The sequence below is a fragment of the Argiope bruennichi genome, chromosome 4 (assembly GCF_947563725.1).
Source record: "Argiope bruennichi chromosome 4, qqArgBrue1.1, whole genome shotgun sequence".
Classification (NCBI taxonomy): domain Eukaryota; kingdom Metazoa; phylum Arthropoda; class Arachnida; order Araneae; family Araneidae; genus Argiope; species Argiope bruennichi.
In genome coordinates, this window is record NC_079154.1 from 18717979 (window position 1) to 18740891 (window position 22913).

The 22913-nt window shown below is 30.1% G+C and overlaps 1 protein-coding gene across 1 annotated transcript in view; it reads right to left on the minus strand.

Moving 5' to 3' along the window:
- LOC129965696 (guanylate cyclase 32E-like) overlaps positions 1 to 22913 on the minus strand; it is a 230856-nt gene that overhangs the window by 71080 nt on the left and 136863 nt on the right. Inside the window, exons 5-6 of the mRNA XM_056079805.1 lie at positions 9246 to 9398; positions 7459 to 7628 (exon numbers count right to left, since the gene is read on the minus strand). Coding sequence (XP_055935780.1) covers positions 7459 to 7628; positions 9246 to 9398 — 323 coding nt within the window. The remainder of the gene's footprint in view (positions 1 to 7458; positions 7629 to 9245; positions 9399 to 22913) is intronic.

Here is a 22913-nt window from a genome sequence, read left to right on the forward strand (position 1 = left end):
TATAGGGAGTCCGAGAACTGTAGGAAACTGCAAAAAATTTATAAAAAATAACAAATGCTGTCTACAAGCTTATATCAAATTATAGAATATAAAATTCCTTACATTTTCCGGCTTTTATTTTTCTTCAAGTTTTAATGTTTTTGCAAATATGGGTTTTAAAGTACTTTTTCGGTTTCAGTAATTTACGACCTCTAAATCATCAAATCCAAATTTTACCAGCATGAAAAAAAAAAAAAAAACCACTTTTTAGAGTGCGCTTTCACTAAAAAAATTCATAGTTAAAACAACATTTGTTATTTTTTAAATTAATTTTTTAGTCCCCAACTGTTGTCCGTCTCCATATATTTTTGCGATTTTCACCAATTAAATGTTGCTTGGGACCCCATGTTGTATTGAGATTCTTTATTCTCCTGATGCCTGCTATCACCCCTCTGAATTTGTCGGTCGAATTCGGCAACACCCTGTATATATTTGTCATACTCTGTTTTATTCCTTCAAAAAGTTTATTCGTTGGCAGAAGATATTCTTCTGATTAAGGATATTTTCTTTTACGATAATTATAAATCTCGGTTAGCTTGAGTTCGACACTTCTTTTTTAAAAATAATCCCGATTTGAAATAAATGAATATATACAAATACAATTATCTGCATCTATCTTTAATAAAATTAAAAAAAAGCACCCTGTTATTTCTGCAAGGATAAATATTTCTCTAAGTTTCGAATGGCGAATTATTTATTAATTTTGGTTTATTAATAATAGTTTTAAAATATTAATAATAGCTTATTCAAAGTTTTAGCTTATTTATTAATAGTTTCAAATATACCTATTTTCAAATCAGTGATAAACAATGAAAAATTTGTTTATAGAGGATTTTTTTACCCCCCCCCCCCCAAAAAAAAAAGATGCTTCATATATGAAGACATTCTTGTTTTTCTCAAAATAAACAAGCTCATACTAGTCTGGAAAGCTTTTTCTAACATATCAAATGAAGAAATATCTTAATAATATTAGGAATATATATTCTTTGGAAAAATATTTTATATGTATTATAACGGCAATCTTCATAAAAATAGAAATCTAGGTCCTAGCATGTAAAGATATTTAATTTATTTTCACGAAAATTGCCTAACTGCGCTCAATATTTTCCCTTTTTCCCTTTATTTCAAATAAATTAGTGACAAGCTTTCTGGATGACAGCTTTATACTTTTAAACAGACTTTTTTCAGATAATTTTATGACACTCGAATGAAAATATGAAGAACCACTTAGCGAAACTACGGAGTCTTTCTTTAAAAGCAAATCAGTGAGTTGCCATTTTTTTCTATAAAAATCATGCGTTTTTTTTTTTGAAAAGCATTTTAGCGACATTATGGGAACATTTCTTTTAAATATGGAAAAACTAATCATTTCGTAACTCACTTAATGGATTTGAATTTATGCATTTTCGTCGTTTCAGAAAATGATTAAAAGTATTATAAAGTATGAAAGAATTGCTGGTAACTGATGTTTGACCTTCTTATATACTTAGTTACTTATTAGAAGAGAGAAATAAAAATAAGAAGTTACTAAAAGCATGATTTTATTTTTGCTATGAAGAATAGAAAATTCCTTTTTAACAAAAAATATGGAATTTGAAAAAAAAACCACAAAATTATAAGATAGTAATAGGAAAACATTAACTAAAATAGAATTTTAATTTTATTTATACTTATAAGTTTTATAAGTTACTAAGTTTAGAAAGTTACTAAATGCACGGTTATATTATTGCATTGAAAAGTAGAAAATAATTTTTTAAAAATATATAAAGCTCAAATGAAATCGTAAAATTATGAAGTGGTAATGGAAAAAGTCTAAGTAAACTGAAGTTTTAACCATATTTATACTAGAGCTTTAATTTTTAAAGCATACTAAGTAACGTCTTTCTGATTATATTTATCGTGGCTTATATTATAATTACTATTTTATTTTTTTATGATTTTGTTTCCATATTTTTAATAAAAAATTATTTTCTAATTTTGAGTACCATATTAAAATTTTTTTGATAACTTTCTTTGATAAATAATATCTTTTTGCTTTTTTTTGTCTTTAAAATATTTCATAAATTATTAATACAGAGATTATGTAAAATTCGTATTAGTTTTTACTAAACTGAAGATAGATGGCGTCACGGATAGGAAATCAAAATTTAATTAAAATAAATCTATTGAATTATAACCAAATTCTGAAAATATTAAAGTAATGCATTATCAGTAGAAAAACATAAAACTGTATAAAATTTCAGTACTCTAGCGCATCAGTTAGTGATTGAAAAAAAAAGGATTATTTAAATTTCTTCGTCACAAACATGAAATATGTTAGATAGGGGAAAAATAATCTAGTTAAACAAAAAAGTGTAAAAAAAAATCTCTTTAAGTAATCTCTTAACCAATAAAGTTTTGAAATGCTACAGAAGATTTTAAGCTTTCAAAGCAGGGATGAGTTTGTTTGCTAATTTTTGTAGCTCTCTCTCTCTCTCTCTCTCTCTCTCTCTCTATATATATATATATATATATATATATATATATATATATATATATATATATATATTGCAATCATCAGAAGTGATAGACAAACGACCGGATGATTTACTAGGGAGCTGAAATCTATCGAAGACCCCTGAGGAGATATTTTATTGGAGTTCAGTTCAAGTTTGGTACCTGCTGGAGTCAGATGGGTAGCTATTTTTATTCCGTTTCAGGACTTATTGTGATATTTCAGCCATACTTCTGTGCTAATAATATAATAGAGGTTGGCGAAAAAATTATTATGCAATAAAATATTTCATGGAATAAATCATATAACTACAAAATGTATAAGAAGTGATGCGAAAAAAAGGAGCACTGAAATCTTTTTATCAGATATTAGAGTATATCAGATTTGCATAATATCTTTTGTTTTTCTGATACGTTTCAGATTTCGATTGTATGGCGGTAAAATATATCTTCAAGGTGACGGTTTGAAATTCAATTTGACCAGTAAATCACCATTTTGTGAGATTCTGTTGCATGCCAAATTCGTTAAGGATAAATATCTTCCTACTAGTGCTTCATGGAAGTTTGGAGAGAAGGGATCGGCTCAGGTGTTTTCTCTGCGATCCAAATGAAATGAGACACTTCAAAACTACAAGGTTAGTCCCAAAATAGCTTTCATGCTGTTTCATAACAAGGCACAAATATAACTAAAGAAACAAACAAAAAAAGTGTATAAAAAGCGTCCCTGTTTAACAAAAAAAAAAAAAAAAAAAAAAAAATGAAAAAGAAAAAAAAACTTTTTTTTATTTTTATTTTGGAATATTGCTTCATTTTTTAAAATTATTCGTTCTTTAGAAGAAGGAAAAGCATTGGATGTTCGAAATAAACAACAGCAAGGAAAAAACATCTATGATTGTTGATGTTGAGTATCAGCCAAAATTATGCAAGCATATTTAGTAGATTTAGCATTTTGATTTATAAACGCCTCGACCAATCAGTATTTTCTAAAAGATGTCAGTAACTCAAAGAAAATCTGAGTTTTAGTTTGGATTGCACAATGGCCCGTTTGGAAATTTCATGAAGGCTGCTTTGATACTATCTTAGCAATTTTGAACCATCGTCAAATAACAAGAGTTGGTACCCTCTTTTACCAAACTTTCGGACTTGCCAGCAAGAATCTATTTGATCTCCGAACGATTCAATAAGTTTTAGGCCTATATATACATGGATCTCACATAAAATCGGGTTTCAAATCCACCAATCTTTGTTGCTGAAGTCGAGACTTTATCGCCAAACATAGATGGTACTCCAAAACGACGTCAACATGAAAAACCGGTCATAATTGATATAACATTGAGTGGAAGGTTGATATCCCTTCGTCTTAATTTCTATCTGTCCATTTCCATTGAGACCATTAGAATTCGAGCTTTGTGAAGATGAGTGGATTATAAAGAATGGTGTAAAGTGATTGTGAATAACCGCATTAATAATCTTCTAGGTTATTTGAAAGAAAGTTTTTAACCAGCAGCTACTGTAATGACAAGGTAAAACCTTTGACCTCTAATTTAAAGAACATGTTAGCTCGCTTGGAAGGGAAAACATGTGAAGAACTTTAGCAAGGTATTTACTGGTGGGTTAAAGTGAAACTGCTGTAGAATGCTCATGAATTATTGGCTTCAATGAATGGTTTAAAAAGAAAGAATGTCACGGATTGACTATGAATGACCAGCTTAAATGGACAGACTAAAAACGGAACGGCGAAGAGTGAATGTAAATGATTTACTTAAAAAGCTTTTAGAATACTTGAAAAAAAGTTTTTTAGTGATATCTATTTTAAGGTATACGTACACACTTGAAGATTTTTTAAAAATTTTAACTTTAAAAATTCAGTTTTTTTCACAGTAGGCTATGAATATATGTTTAAACTCATTTCAGTGAGAAAAAACCATATTACATTAATTATTAATTAATTAAATAATATTTAATGAGCTAATTAGCCTATTTTTTGAAACATGATATCTTAAATTCTAATTTGTACAGACGCACAATTCTAGTTGGAAATGATGCCTAATATTAGTCTTCATGTTGTCTGCCTCAATCAAGTTATAAAAATATATAGTTTTTTTTTACAATTTTTTCATCAACGATGAATAGAAAAAGCGAGATTTTTTTCTGTCATTTTAACTTTTAAACGGCTATTAAAAATTTATTTCTATAAATATATCTTTGATTGAGGCCAAAACATCCGCTATTCCATACAGATCATTTTGATATATAAATAACTGTATTTGGTTCATTTCTTGTTCAGTTATGATTGTTTGAATGAAGCAATATAGTGGAAAAATATCATTCTTCATAAAATGAGTTTTAAAAACACCGTAACTAGAGTTTTCAATGAAAACATCTCAAGAAAAATAATTATAACTCGAGAAATATTTGGAATATTGGCAACATCTTGGTATCGTTTGAAAGCTAAAGAATCAGAAAACATTATTAAGTAATAAAAAATATTCGATATTTTGAGCGATTTTTGAAGTTTCAAGTGTGTACATACACCTTAATGACTAGGCAGAACTTCAGACTGCTACTTTAATGACTTATTTTGAATGCTTGGACGGTGGAACTTCGGAAGAACCATAGGGATATATTAGCCGAAGGGTTGGAGTGAAGATGGTGTAGAGTGGTTACGAATTATCGGCTTAAATGAATAGCTTCAGAACAAAGAATGGTATAGAGTAACCATCAATGACCAGCTTAAATTAATTAATTAAAAATTGATTGGAGAAGAGTGATTATAAAAGACTGGCTTAACAAGCATTTAGAATACTTGAAAAAAGTTTTTAACTGACATCCACTTTAATGACAAGGTAGAAACCTTTGACCTCTAATTTAATGACATGTTTAGTGTGCTTGGAAGTTGGAATTTGAGAACCATAGCAAGGTATGCACGGAATTGTAGGAGTAAGCTGATGTGAAATGCTTACAAATTATCGGCTTCAATGCATGGTTAAGGAAAAAGAATGGCGTAGAGTGATCGTCAACGCCTGGCTTAAATTAACAGATTAAAATTGGAAGGCGAAGACTTATTGTAAATGATTGGCTTAACAAGCATTTAGAATACTTGAAAAAAGTTTTTAACTGACATCCACTTTAATGACAAGGTAGAAACCTTTGACCTCTAATTTAATGACATGTTTAGTGTGCTTGGAAGTTGGAATTTGAGAACCATAGCAAGGTATGCACGGAATTGTAGGAGTAAGCTGATGTGAAATGATTACAAATTATCGGCTTCAATGCATGGTTAAGGAAAAAGAATGGCGTAGAGTGATCGTCAACGCCTGGCTTAAATTAACAGATTAAAATTGGAAGGCGAAGACTTATTGTAAATGATTGGCTTAACAAGCATTTCGAATACTTGAAAAAAGTTTTTAACTGGCACCAATTTTAAGGAAGGATGGAACTTCTGATTTAATGATATATTTATGGTGCTTGAAAGGTGGAATGTAAGAACAACTCTAGGAAAGTATTCATCTGAAGGGTTGAGGTGAAGCTGGTGTAGAGTGCTTATGAATTAGTGAGTACTTGTGAAATTGAATGAATGGACTAAGGAAAGAGAATTACGTAGAGAGATCGTCAATGACTGGCTTAAATTAACAGATTAAAATTGGAAGGCGAAGACTTATTTTAAATGATTGGCTTAACGAGCATTTAGAATACTTGAAAAAAGTTTTTAACTGGCACCAATTTTAAGGAAGGATGGAACTTCTGATTTAATGACATATTTATGGTGCTTGAAAGGTGGAATGTAAGAACAACTCTAGGAAAGTATTCATCTGAAGGGTTGAGGTGAAGCTGGTGTAGAGTGCTTATGAATTAGTGAGTACTTGTGAAATTGAATGAATGGACTAAGGAAAGAGAATAACGTAGAGAGATCGTCAATGACTGGCTTAAATTAACAGATTAAAATTGGAAGGCGAAGACTTATTTTAAATGATTGGCTTAACGAGCATTTAGAATACTTGAAAAAAGTTTTTAACTGGCACCAATTTTAAGGAAGGATGGAACTTCTGATTTAATGACATATTTATGGTGCTTGAAAGGTGGAATGTAAGAACAACTCTAGGAAAGTATTCATCTGAAGGGTTGAGGTGAAGCTGGTGTAGAGTGCTTATGAATTAGTGAGTACTTGTGAAATTGAATGAATGGACTAAGGAAAGAGAATTACGTAGAGAGATCGTCAATGACTGGCTTAAATTAACAGATTAAAATTGGAAGGCGAAGACTTATTTTAAATGATTGGCTTAACGAGCATTTAGAATACTTGAAAAAAGTTTTTAACTGGCACCAATTTTAAGGAAGGATGGAACTTCTGATTTAATGACATATTTATGGTGCTTGAAAGGTGGAATGTAAGAACAACTCTAGGAAAGTATTCATCTGAAGGGTTGAGGTGAAGCTGGTGTAGAGTGCTTATGAATTAGTGAGTACTTGTGAAATTGAATGAATGGACTAAGGAAAGAGAATTACGTAGAGAGATCGTCAATGACTGGCTTAAATTAACAGATTAAAATTGGAAGGCGAAGACTTATTTTAAATGATTGGCTTAACGAGCATTTAGAATACTTGAAAAAAGTTTTTAACTGGCACCAATTTTAAGGAAGGATGGAACTTCTGATTTAATGACATATTTATGGTGCTTGAAAGGTGGAATGTAAGAACAACTCTAGGAAAGTATTCATCTGAAGGGTTGAGGTGAAGCTGGTGTAGAGTGCTTATGAATTAGTGAGTACTTGTGAAATTGAATGAATGGACTAAGGAAAGAGAATTACGTAGAGAGATCGTCAATTACCTGTTTAAATGAATATATTAAACATGAAATAGCGTGAAGTGACTGTAAATTATTATCTGGAAATAATTCTAGAAGGGGTGAAAAAGTTTTTAACTTACCTCTACTTTAATGACAGGGTGGAACGGTATGTTGAAGGGTTGGGATTCCGAGTAGTTGAGAACGAGGTCTTGGAACAGAGAGTAGTCGGGGTGGATGGGGGCTCCAGGAGTGACCAGCAACACGGAGCGAAAAGGAGTGGGGTCGGCCACCAACCAAGCGGCTTCAAATTCTGTAAAAAATATAAAGAAAATATTGCATAACTTGCGAAAATATTATAAATGCAAAAATAAAATTAAACTAACTGTCAAAAATAAAATACATTAGAACCACAGATATTGGTTCCGAATTAATGAAAAATCATAAATATAAAAAATACATCAGTTTCGCGTGGTGAATTTTCGTCGTTCTCTTTATAGAATGCCAAGATGAGGCACTTGGATTTATCCACAATGAGTTCTACCGTTGGTTCCGAGTGGATTAGACCATTGCGGCTTGGAATTTTATTACTAATGTTATGCGTTTATTTTTATTCACGAATGGAAGCATGTTGATGAACAACACATAGTGAAAGATGATGAAATAGTCTAGCATCTGATTAAACTGTTTTGTATTCATAGATTGTTATAAAAATAGTTTGCTTTCTTTAATAAATTAAGCTTAGATTAGGGTATTTCAATTCATAATACCATGGTACATGTATTACCAATGGTATATTACATTATTTTTGGTGTTATAATCTTTAACAAAACATTTAAATGAATTTTAAAAATCAATGTAAAAGGACACCTCTTTTTAACAGTTTAACTTACAGTTAACAAAAAAAAACCTACACAATTTTTTCCAAAAAAAAAAAAAAAGTAGATATGATCTAAAGTTTATTTATCCACAAAGCGATCAAAAGTTTATTTTAAAAACGGATTTGAATTAAATTTTTTATAAGTGATAAAGGTAATGCCTCAATAGAAATGTACAATAGTCTTAATAGAATCTAATAAACCGAACTTCGCTTGGCAATTTTTTTTTTTTTGTAAAATTTGTTTTTTCGAGAAAATATTCAGATACGAATCCCATACTGATTACATATGGATATTTTTCAAACTTATCTACATATGAAAAGGTCATTTAAATAAAAAAAAATAAGGAATTCACTTAGTTTAACATGCTATTTGAAACAATATTCTATTTGCAGTATTCATTTTAAAGTTTATCTATCATTTCTTAACTTTTTGAACTTTTGCAATCAATTTCACCATGGTGAAATCGGGTCCGAGAAGGCGCTATATGACATTGTCAACATGAGAACAGATAGAGAAAGGCTTTAACAGTTAGTAATAAAAAATGCCTTTTTTGTGTGTGCACATTTTTTCAGGAAAAAGCAAACATATTAAATATAAATATGTAAGTGAAAAAAAAACAAACAAAAAGAGTGACTCGAACCGAGGACTAGCAACACACCATTCATGTTGTGCGGATCACTATATTGCACTGAACCGACTTCGAAGCGGAATTTGAATATATTTATTCTGATAGTTAGTTATAAAATTTTTTTCTGGGTAGATCAAAATTAAAAAAATAAATTTAACAAATTAAATTTATTTAAATTTAAATAAATTTAGAAAAACCTTATCTAAATATAAAATTTTATCCAAATCGATAGAGCCGTTTCCGAGATACATGAAATAAATTTATATATGTACAAGAATTGCTCGTTTAAAGTTATAAAATTAGTTGCTAGCAGAAAATTGATAATTCAATAAAAAAGCCATAAGATAAATATCATATTATTCAGTTATACAAAATTTTGTTGATGATAATCAATTTTTTATAAAGTTAATCCTTTTCATACCTCTTCGAATGAATTGATACTCTTTGTCCGGATTGTAAGTCTCTTCTTTCTCCAAAGCGATAACCACGTATTCGCCACTGTCCAGAAGACCTTGCACTTGCATGAAGCGGACAAAATCAACCAGAGAATAGGCGTCGGCTATTAGGACATACACTGTGAAAAACAAAGATCAAAAGTGCTTTTTATCTAAATCAAATCATTTACAGATATCTGAAAAAAAAGTCCAATCCATCAATAAGGAGGTCAAGAACAAGACGCAGCATAGTTTAGATTGACAACTCGCTTTGAGGCTATTCGAGGGATGTTTTGCAACCGAATTCCTCATTTTGAACTGTAGTCAGGTTGTCCAGAACAACACTTGAGAAAGCACCTCCAGTTCTATATTCTCCTAAGGAAAGACATTCGACCCTGATTAATGGAAGGTGCTCTAGTAAATTCGAATATATGGCATACTTTTGGATGGAATTGAGTCTCAAACTTTCGATGCATCGGCATGGAAGTTTGGCAACCAAAATGCAGCGTCCATGAGGCATGGATAGTATTTTTTGTAACAGCAAACTTGGTTACATACTTAATAGATTATTAGAAATAATTTTCCTACTACAGAAGGCTTTGGAATGCATTTTATTGTACCAAATAAGACCAGTGGTAGTCTTCTACTTTCGACTTTCTCATTTGTTTAAAAAAAATCAAACACTTTTTAATTTTCTCGTATATATGTATCTGTTGTTTTTGTTTCTAATAGCACTTGCCATAGACAAGCTCGCTGACAGATCTGTCGGCGACTTAAGCCAAAATAGCGTCTCTTGTTTTAGTAACGCCAACTAGGCCAAGAGTACGTCTTAGCTACTCATGCGTCATCTTCGCTTGCACAACCCATTTTTACAAGGGGGCACATTCACACTTTTCACAGATAGAACAGATGAAGAACAACCATGCCCGAACCGCGTCTCGAACTCGGGACGCCCAGATCAAGGGGAAGATGCGCTACTCCTATGCCATGTACCTAAAAACATAGTATGACAGATGATCAATCATTTGTCGGATTCGGCTCGAACTTCGATACCTGTCTGCACTCTAGACGTTAAATATGTGTACAGAATTTTATTTATCTAGTGTTTTTCTTTTCTAGTTATCGAGCGTGTATCATCAATTATATACTTTATCAATATACGTTATCATCAATTGTAGTTAATTTATATAAAAAACAAACCCGTAGAGACAGACTTTCTCTGAATGGATTGCGCTGAAAATTTGATATAAACCTATAAATGTAGTATGAAGATCGTATACCAAATTTCATCTATCTAGCTCAAAGCGTTTTTGAGCTATCCTTATCATAGACAGACAGACGGACATTTTTCAAAAGCGTGTTTTTCGAATTGAAGTTCTAAAACGTAGAGATTTGTGAAAAATCACCAGTTCGTATTTTTGCAGGATTACAAGGGGTGTTCAAATGAAAAGTACAAACGACACTTTGTGTATAAATGAAGACTTTGAATAAAGCCTTTATTTATATACACACAATAGGCCTGACACAATGATTAACGAGCCGAAGGATCCTTTGATTAATGAGCCCATTGATCAAAGATCCCATTGATTACGAGCCGAAGGATTTCTTTCTCCCAGAATTCCTGTGGCCGTGACGAGATCTAGTCCTTCACAGTGTCCTTGAGTTTGCCATCCGAGTTGAAGCGCTGCCTTTCGGATGTTTTTTTCAGGGGACCAAACACATGAAAATCGCAAGGGAACATGTCCGGGCTTTAGGGTGGATGGTCGAGCTGCTCCCACTTGAACTTAGCCAGTTCCGCTTGTGTGACCCTGGAGACGTGAAAACGCGCGTTATCATGGAGCAGAACCACACCCTCGGAACCCACTGAAGTCCCACTGAGTCGCCCCGGTCCTTTATTCTTGATGGACCTGCGTAGTCTTTGGAGTGTTTCACAGAACATATCGGAGTTAAGGGTTCTTCTATACCCGAAGAATTCAAAAAGCCACGTCAATTAGACGGCGCTCTTTATAACAGCCTCTGCACTCTCCTGCGCATGCGGACGTCTGCGCATGATCCGACTCCAATCGCATCCCTAGATGTCTCGTTACATTCTCCCATAGCGGCATAGGTAAATATGTTAACAGTTACGTTCTTTTCATTTGAACACTCCTTGTACAATACTTTCTCTATACTTCTTATAGGTAAAAGTAAAAAAAAAAAAAAAAAAAAAAAAAAAAGAGAAAAAGGTATAATCTTGTTTGGCCTTAAAAATATAGCTTTCGCGGATAATATATGTAACAGATACTGATTGTGTTTTTCCCTATCGTTTGGAGAATTTATTCTCTGCGATAAAATGCTTCCCATTATCGGAAAAAGAAATCACAATCGGAACTTCTTTTGTCGAAATTCCGGCCGACAATTACAAACAGATGACATTGAATGGTCAATTTTTTGTCGAAAGCCTATGTCTATAACTTCGATGTTATCTAATCTCAGAAGTATTTTTATGTAAAACACAATATATTCTAATGTGTAAAAAGAAATTTTATGGCCACTGTTATAAGCATGAAAGAAATAAACCAGACCAATAAATTTTCCGATTCAACATACGCTATAAGCGATAAACTAGTTGGAAAGATATTGAGTTACATTTATTATTTTATAAGGAATGTCATAAACAAACATAACTGAGATCATTATCAAAAAGAATAAATTTCAAATATATATATATATATATATAAATATCTGCATACATTAGATTGACTAATATATATTTAGAGACAGAATATATCTATATACTTATAATAAAGCTCAATGTGTGTGTGTGTGTTTTGGCGCTCTACAGGCCAGACCGTTTGACATACAGCTACCAAATTTGGTACATGTATACCTTGGAGGTTGGGAATGTGCACCTGGGGTTTCTTTTTTCGAATTTTTAATTAGAATTTTAATTATTAATTAAAAACTAACTTTCCCGCCAAAAAAATCTTCCATTTTCCCCACCGCCAACTTTTCCGCCAAAAAAATCTTCCATTATTCCCAGCGCCAAACGAGAAAGGCTTCAGTTTTTTTTCTCCCAACAGTAATGAGGCTAGGGTTAAAATTTTTCGGCGGATTATTTCAATCGGTTCTGTTTATTTTCTTAATGTTTGATGCATTTAAAATTAAACATTGTTAATGAATCAATCTTTCAGATTCATTCTGAAGTACTTTTGAATTAAAATAAAACAGAATAAAGGAAATTAAAAATTTCTAATCCGCATAGCGTTACCCCAACTGGCGTAGAATAAAATCACGTATTTGCGTTACGTAACCGGCGAAGAAAATTCACGCATGCGCATTCTGTTCTGATTGTTGCCATGACAACGTTATCAATGGATGATTTAAATTATTTTTGGGTTAGTTGCATGCTTTTGTAAGTAAATTGTATTTATGTTAGTTATATATTTTTTGTATATGCTTATAGTTTTAAGTACATCGTTTTTTAAGTAGTTTTTTTAAAACCTGTTTTCAACCGTTTATTTTAAACGATTCGTTTTATTTTCTTAGCGTTTGATGCATTTAAATTTAAACATTGTTAATTAATCGATCTGCTCATAATGAATCTAAGAAAATTTTGTTGACCAACTCTTGAGATATTACATAAATTATAAAAGATATTCTTTAGTGCCCATAAAGTTTAAAAGCTGAGTGACTCTATTTTCAGTAATCAGATTATAAAAAAATGCTTTGTTTCAGTAAAAAATATTATTATATTAATTGAAGATAAATTCTTTCCACTTTAATTTAAAGCATAAATTCTACCGTTTTCAACCGTTTATTTTAAACGATTCGTTTTATTTTCTTAGTGTTTGATGCATTTAAATTTAAACATTGTTAATTAATCGATCTGCTCATAATGAATCTAAGAAAATTTTGTTGACCAACTCTTGAGATATTACATAAATTTAAAAAGATATTCTTTAGTGCCCATAAAGTTTAAACGCTGAGTGACTCTATTTTCAGTAATCAGATTATAAAAAAATGCTTTGTTTCAGTAAAAAATATTATTATATTAATTGACTAGCCGCCTTTGGCGACCAGCCGGTTCGCCAATCTTAATGTTCGTTAAAATTTTAATAATTAAATATTTTATGCAATTCCAACTTTAATAGATTCTTCAGCAAAATATTTTAAAACTTCAAATTTTGATAGTCATATAATTCACTCATAATATTATAAAGGCCTTCAGTCATAACGTGATATGTATCTCTCTAATTTTCTGTTACCCCTCGTAGAATTTATGCTTTAAATTAAAGTGTAAATGATTCATCTGCAATTAATATAATAATATTTTTTACTGAAACAAAGCATTTTTTTAATAATATGATTACTGATAATAGAGTCACTGAGCGTTTAAACTTTATGGGCACTAAAGAATATCTTTCTTAATTTATGTAATATCTCAAGAATTTGTCAACAAAATTTTCGCAGATTCATCATGAACAGATCGATTAATGAACAATGTTTACTTTTAAATGCATCAAACACTAAGAAAATAAAATGAATCGTTTAAAATAATCGGTCTAAAACAGGTTTAAAAAAACTACTTAAAAAACGATGTAATTAAAACTATAAGCATATACAAAAAAATATATAACTAACATAAATACAATTTAATTACAAAAGCATGCAACTAACCTAAAAATAATTTAAATCATTGAAAACAGGTTTAAAAAAAACTACTTAAAAACGATGTACTTAAAACTATAAGCATATACAAAAAATATATAACTAACATAAATACAATTTACTTACAAAAGCATGTAACTCACCTAAAAATAATTTAAATCGTCTGTTGAAAGTGGTTGTCATGACAACAATCAGAACAATGCGCATGCGTGAATTTTCTTCGGAAACTTCTTTTCCCTTTCCAGCTGTGTTGCCATAGAAACCGGCGCACAGCTGTTTACACGTTTATGTTTATCTATTCAGATTTTATAATATCTAATCAGAGTAACGGTGAATATCAGTGTGTTCGTGTTCGTCAATAAATGTTAATTTTTTTAATAACATGATTAACGAAAACAGAGTCACTGAGCATTTAAACCTTATGGGAACTAAAAAATATCTTTCTTAATTTATGTAATATCTCAAGAATTTGTCGACCAACCGGTTCGCCAATCTTAATGCTCGTTAAAATTTTTATATTTAAATATTTTATGCAATTCCTACTTTAATAGCTTCTTCATCAAAATATTTTAAAACTTCAAATTTTGATAGTCATATAATTCACTCATAATATTATAAAGGCCTTCAGTCATAACGTAATATGTATCTCTCTAATTTTCTGTTAACACCCGTATAATTTATGTTTTAAATTAAAGTGGAAAGAATTAATCTGCAATTAATATAATAATATTTTTTACTGAAACAACGAATTTTTTAATAATCTGATTAATGAAAATAGAGTCACTCAGCGTTTAAACTTTATGGGCATTAAAGAATATCCTTTTCAATTTACGTATTATCTCAAGAATTTGTCAACAAAATTTTCTTAGATTCATCATGAGCAGATCGATTCATTAACAATGTTTACTTTTAAATGCATCAAACACTAAGAAAATGAAACGAATCGTTTAAAATAGACGGTTTAAAACAGGTTTTAAAAAAACTACTTAAAAAACGATGCACTTAAAACTATAAGCATATACAAAAAATATATAACTAACATAAATACATTTTAATTACAAAAACATGCAACGAACCTAAAAAAAATTTAAATCCAGTCCGCATCGGTTGATAATAATTCGTCAACACAATGCGAAAGTCAGAACACAAAGCGCATGCGTGAATTTTCAACGCCAGTTACGTAACGCAAATACGTGATTTTTTTTCTACGCCAGTTGGGGTAAAGCTATGCGGATTAGAAATTTTTAATTTCCTTTATTCTGTTTTATTTTTATTCAAAAGTTCTTCAGAATGAATCTGAAGGATCGATTAATTAACAATGTTTAATTTTAAATGCATCAAACATTAAGAAAATAAACAGAATCGTTTGAAATAATCCGCCGAAAAATACTAACCCTAGCCTCATTACTGTTGGGAGAAAAAAACCCCGGAAGCCTTACTCATTTGGCGATGGCGAAATTGGAAGATTTTTTTGGCGGAAAAGTTGGCGGTGGGGAAAATGAAAGATTTTTTTGGCGGGAAAGTTAGTTTTTAATTAATAATTAAAATTCTAATTAAAATTTCAAAAAAAGGGACCCCAGGTGCACATTCCCGACCTCTAAGGTATACATGTACCAAATTTGATAGCTGTATGTCAAATGACCTGGCCTGTAGAGCGCCAACACACACACACACACACACACACTCATTGAGCTTTATTATAAGTATATAGAAGATAAATTCTTTCCACTTTAATTTAAAGCATAAATTCTACGGGTGCTAACAGAAAATGAGAGATACATATTACGTTATGACTGAAGGCCTTTATAATATTATGAATGAATTATATGATAATCAAAATTTGAAGTTTTAAAATATTTTGATGAAGAAGCTATTAAAGTAGAAATTGCATAAAATATTTAATTATTAAAATTTTAACGAACATTAAGATTGGCAAACCGGCTGGTCGCCAAAGGCGGCTAGTTAGCAATAAATAACGATAAAATCGCAAACGATAAGATTCTTTAATTAATAGTCTAATAACTTGTATTTATGAAATATCTATACTACTGTTATATTTTTTATAAATATTTATTCGTAATTATATCTTATAACAATTTTATTATTTATATTTTAACTGAAGCGTTTTTTTGTGAAAAAAAAATGGGGTAAGAGAGTTAGAATTAAATAAAGAACAATTCATCTGTCTTAAATGACATATTGACAATTGCCAAGTTAAAACGATTTCGAACAATCTTGATGAAAGCAGAAAACTAGAAAGAAAACACTGACAGTTATAATAAATCCTGTATGTTGCTATTTTGATTTTATGAGAAATTTATCATTGGCCTTTTTCTGATTTCATTTCGAGTTAGCCAATGTTAAGCTCTTTTATTTTATTTTTCTTTATGTTTAGAAAAATGGAATATTGTAAACGATTATCATTTACAACCTCATAAATTAAATTCTAAAATCTAATTCATCTCTGGTCTCTTGATGACAAGGGAATATTTTATTAATTTAACAATTTTTTTCCGATTTCAAGTATCAGTTAATCGATTTATTTTATTAAATTTTGATAAAAGGAGATGGAGCCATTGAATTTGAGTTTAGTTTAGTTATATTAACGTCCCGTTACAGAGCAACATTACGGATATTTTGGGACGGGCCTCGTCAGGTGGAATTTCGAACCACGGTCAGATGGTGAGGATGACAAATGAGCTGGTACCTCTTTCTCCAAGCTTCACCACACCAGAGGGAGAGCGTTTGCCCACGATGGATTTAGTGCACACTAGATTCGCTTACACGATGATTCTTCGGTGGAATCAGGTCTCCAACCTGAAGCCCTCAGGTTCTGAAGCCAAGACCTTACTATCAAACCACAGCGACCCGCCGAGTTCAATTAGAGTTTACAAATTAATTTTTATGATAATGAATTACAACGAAAATTTATTTCTAAAAAATGCAAAGTAATAATAATAATAAAAAAAAAAAAAAAAAAACGGAACATGCTTTTAATACTGGACGGGAATCAATACAAATTCTTAAAAACACGAGAAGCGTAAAAGAAAGCTATAAGGAAATTAAACCCTAACGAATGTTTTAAAATGTAAGATATCTAAATATTCTTTATAAAAGATAAAGATATTCTTTATTAAATATAAAAGCGAATAAAACTCCATGTCAAAGCAATTCATACTTTCGGGACTTTTTTTTTACCTTGAGAGTTTAGATGGAAAATAATTTTTTGTTTTCTAGTATATTTCGAGGACGTTATATTAATTAAAAACCGTCTTGGCGACTGGCTGTTTCGGAGTTATTGGAAACTAAATAGATTTAGGTACTAAAATTTCAGGTACTAAATAGATGTAGATTCATAATTCGCTAAAATTATCAGATACTAAATGATTATCAGATACTATGATTCGCTAAAATTATCAGACACTAAAGCAGAGCTTTTTTAATAGTTTTTCATATGCTCTGTTATTTGCATACATGAACCCATTTAATTGAGGCTTTTCTTATGACATCATAGCTCTTTTAATAGTGCAAAAATCTATTTTCTAAATTTTGCGGTATTCACTTTTCTATTCATTTTATAAACTGCACCAATTTAAGCAAAACCTTTCTTTAGTTTCCAGCAATGGAAGAAAATTAATTGACTAAATATTTGAGGAAACAATAAAAACGGTTTGAATTTCAAGCCAAAATTGTAGTCTATTGTTGGAAATTAAGAAAAAAAAAATTAAAAATTGCCAAAATCTGGAAAAAATTTACATGACCATTAAACTGCTATTATTAAAGCGATATTTTTAAAATTTTGAAACGGTATGATATTAATTTTTGTGTTGTAATATTTTCAGAAAAGATAGCGGAAAAATGTTGATAGATTCGATTAATTTTTAATTAATAAATTTCTTAATTAAAATAATAAAAAGGTGCCCATTCCCACTCTTCAAAGTATATTTATTCCAAATTTGGTAGCTGCCTACTGTCCAGGCTGTAAAACTCCAGCAAATATTATCCACTGGTCAGTTACATGACTCAATTGAAGCCAATCTCCATTTAGATGTTTCAGCCGATTTTAAGCACTTGGTTCTTATTTGAAAATTGTATAAGAATCCAAATGCCATTTGAATTCACCAGTCTTCAAAAATGACTTTTATCGATATAGCTTTTAGGAAAAAGATAACTGGTATTAATATTTCATTTATTTTCAGTATAACGTGAGATTTACCATTACCATAAATTATTCAATGTTATTTTCTAGCATTCAAAAATTTATTTTTATTTTGATCAAACTAATAATATTGAAAAATGTAATGATAAATGGCACAGGGGGGGACAGAAAAGTGAAATTTATGGACAAGAAAGCGAAATGAAATAGAAAAATCCTCAGTTAGAAGTAATTCCAAAACTTAAGTTTAAATTTAAAATCTAAGAATTTAATTCGATATTTTATTTTACAAATCTGAGAACTAGAGAAAAAAAAACCAAGATCAAAAATTCTAAAAGAATATTGAAAGGAAATATTTTCTAAAATTTAGAAGTAATTTTTTTTATTGAAAGCAGATATTTTCAAATGAAATTGAAAAAAGGAATGAATTCAATTATCTTCTTTTTTTTTAAGGAAATTCTATAATAATAGAAATTTTAGAACATTTAGTACTGAAAGGCTTAAAGGAGAAGAACCAAAAAGCAGAAAAACATATCATAAAACTACGCTCAGCGCTTGTTATTTAAATAATTTTAGAAGTTAAGAGAAAAAATAAGTTTAGGTGATAAAAAAATCTGAAAATAAGACATTTCTATAGTTTTTTTCATATTTAGCACTTTACATTTTTGATTATAAAATTTATAAGTCTTTAACCATTAAAAATTTTTGCTATTCCTTATAACATTTCTTGTCATTTTGTCATACATTTTATGAAATGAACAAATATCTTTTACTCAGCTTACTGTATTGAAATGTATTAAAACATTTATTATACTGAGCAAAACATCAGCTTATTTTATTGCATGTATATAAAAAAAAACTAAAACAAAAAGTTAATGCTTTATTCATTTTGTACATGCCGAAGAACGAGTTTGAGAATGAAACGCATTTTATTTAAAAACAAATGTAAATTATCTAATTTTTCAGATAAATAGTCTGTACTCTTTCATATTGTTATCTCTCAGCATCACAAATTATTCAGCTTTTGAAAAAAAAAAATTGAATTAAAGCACAATTCTTATGTTTTGAGGGCATAGAATTTGTGTTTGTTTTTCTAGTTAAAGCAGAAACTTGTTATAATCATAAAAAAGAGAAAAGAAAAATATAATTCTTAGTTTAACTTTATTAAATTCAATCCGTGCTCTGAGAATGGGTAAAAGACAATACAGATTATTATTACCAATCGATATAGCGTATAAAATGATACAGAAATAATTTTTTCAATTATTATAATTTTTCATTTGGAAGATGGATTGCAGCCAATTTTTCATATTTATATGTTTGAGAAGAAATTTAGTTTATGTTATCGAGGCTCTGGGAAATATATTTTTTGGGTTTAACCATATTTACATTAAGTTTTGCTATATTATATACTAGCCGCCTTTGGCGACCAGCCGGTTCGCCAATCTAAATGTTCGTTAAAATTTTAATAATTAAATATTTTATGCAATTCCAACTTTAATAGATTCTTCAGCAAAATATTTTAAAACTTCAAATTTTGATAGTCATATAATTCACTCATGATATTATAAAGGCCTTCAGTCATAACGTGATATGTATCTCTCTAATTTTCTGTTACCCCTCGTAGAATTTATGCTTTAAATTAAAGTGTAAAGGATTAATCTGCAATTAATATAATAATAGTTTTTACTGAAACAAAGCATTTTTTTTAATAATATGATTACTGATAATAGAGTCACTGAGCGTTTAAACTTTATGGGCAAAAAAGAATATCTTTCTTAATTTATGTAATATCTCAAGAATTTGTCAACAAAATTTTCTCAGATTCATCATGACCAGAACGATTAATTAACAATGTTTAATTTTAAATGCATCAAACACTAAGAAAATAAAATGAATCGTTTAAAATAATCGGTCTAAAACAGGTTTAAAAAAACTACTTAAAAAACGATGTAATTAAAACTATAAGCATATACAAAAAAATATATAACTAACATAAATACAATTTAATTACAAAAGCATGCAACTAACCTAAAAATAATTTAAATCATTGAAAACAGGTTTAAAAAAAACTACTTAAAAACGATGTACTTAAAACTATAAGCATATACAAAAAATATATAACTAACATAAATACAATTTACTTACAAAAGCATACAACTAACCTAAAAGTAATTTAAATCGTCCGTTGATAATGGTTGCCATGCCAACAATCAGAACACAGTGCGCATGCGTGAATTTTCTTCGCCTTTTACGGTAACGCAAATGCGTGAATTTTTCTACGCCAGTTGGGGTAACGCCATGCAGATTATACATTTTTAATTTCCTTTATTCTGTGTTATTTTAATTTAAAAGTACTTCAGAATGAATCTGAAACCTGGATTAATTAACAATGTTTAATTTTAAATGCATAAAACATTAATAAAATAAACAGAATCGTTTGAAATAATCGCCGAAAAATCTTAACCCTAGCCTCATTACTGTTGGGAGAAAAAAAGAACTAAAGCCTAAATCATTTGGCGTTGGGGAAAATGGAAGATTATTTTGGCGGAAAAGTTGGCGGTGTGGAGAATGGAAGATTTTTTGGCGGGAAAGTTAGTTTTTAATTAATAATTAAAATTCTAATTAAAATTTCAAAAAAAGGACCCCAGGTGCACATTCCCGACCTCTAAGGTATACATGTACCAAATTTGGTAGCTGTGTGTCAAATGACCTGGCCTGTAGAGCGCGAACACACACACACACACACACACACACACACACACACACACACACACACACACACACGCACGCACGCACGCACGCACGCACGCACGCACACATGTATTTGCATGTATGCTCAAATATCAGGCAGTTTCTTTTTATAAACACAATATTAAACAAAATAATCACTATAAGCTGAAAGAACTAATTTAAATCTGATAATAGAAGCAATACAACTACATACTTTTATATATACTTTGAAATTTAGACCATTTTGATCTTTTTTAATTGACTTAGTTCAATTTGTGCGAAGAAAAAAATTGTTGGAAGGGATTAAAGTAAAATGTCTACATTATTATGATAAAAATAGTTGAAATAAGAGAAGAAAAATGTCGATTAAAGATCTATGTTTAACTACATACGAATAACAGTTTGCCACTTGTATATTTTCTGAGTTTCTAATGCTTAAATCAATGTTTAATCACAAGTGAGCGTAAAAACTTACTTTGAACTCAAACACTCAGCATTTCGATTAAACAAGCTATTTTAAAGAAATACTATTTGAAGCAAACTACATTTTAAGTCTAAGTCAACCTAAAGCCATTATGACCTTTCGAAAATAAAACAAACGACTTTCACTCCTCTTTCCAAAGAATGACCCCTCCACATATGTTCTCACAATGTCCCACTCCTAAAGGAAACCGCAGGACCTCAGATTCTATGACATCATAACATCTATAAAAGACCATAAAACCGCCTTTTCAGAATTTATTGTGTTGAATATGATTCAATCTGTCAAATGTCTACTATGCTGAATACCAAATCTATCAAATGTGTTAAAATTGAAAATAAATTTAATGGTTATCCTTATTGTATTCAAAAAGAGAATGAACCATAGGTATAATCTCGAAAATGTGCATATATATTCGAAATTTGGTGGCTGAAGGTCAAATGGTCTGATTTTTAGAGCATCAACATATACATATTAGTCTTTATTATCAGTATAGATCAATTGTTTGCTATATACCTTTATGTTTTTGAGGTACTGTGTTTTTCTTGACAAAGGACACACATTCAAAAATGAATGTCTGCCATGGCTTCTACAAATTTTTTTTCCAACGTTTTATGGAAATGTATATAAGTAATGTTAAAATTAAAATACTAAATTTCATCACTATCCTCAAAATGTTATGGTACTCCAAAACAACTTAAACCGTAGACATAATGGCAAAAAAATGTTTTTCTGACTCTGACAGATCTCAAACCTAGAAATTCGTCGAAATCTCGGGGTCGAATTTTTTAACAGTTAGAATAATTTCTAGGTTTATACTTAATAAAGAAAATAAAGAACAATGCGATATTCACTAACAGAGACACCGAAATCTCTTAAATTGTTGGGAAAAATGCCATCTTCTAAAATGTAATTCTTGTTATTATTGTTGTTGGCAGCAAACTATAACAAATTGTGTATTGTTGAAACACGGACATTGTTGAAAATGTATTGTTTCTCCTGAAAAATAGAACACTAATCAGAATACAAAAATACATTTGATCGATGCGCAACCTAATCTTACATCTCTAAATAAAATCTCGTCTGCCGTAATAAATTGGAATTAATTGACTAAAATGGACGCAAAATTATTGGAAACTCTTATGCTGATCACGTTTCTCTGGTTTGCAGTTAGAATAACATATTTTTCGTATTGGGACATCATTTACTTTTGGCCAACCATGAAATATTTGGATATTCTCTTGGAAAATCACAACAAAAAAGAGCAAATTTCTGCAAAATCTCAACACAAAAACTCAGAAGATTCATCAACAGACATTCTAGCAAACGATAACAAAGCAAAAGGAAAAAGTTCAGCTACAGTTGGAGCAGATTTTACAATAGACTACAGATCATTGACCATCGAGAAGCTCATGGACAAAGAACTTACAAAATTCGTCGAATCATTCCACAAAAATTGAAGATAAAAACAAACTTGAAAGCAATAGAAAAAGCAGAAAAAAAAAGAAGAAGAAACATTTTATCATCTGCGAATGGATCTAAAATCGAAGAATTGGCTCATGGAAATCAAAATTCTTCATTATTGAATCATTAAAGAAGACTCTAAATTTGAAAAATGAAGAAACTAACAAAAAA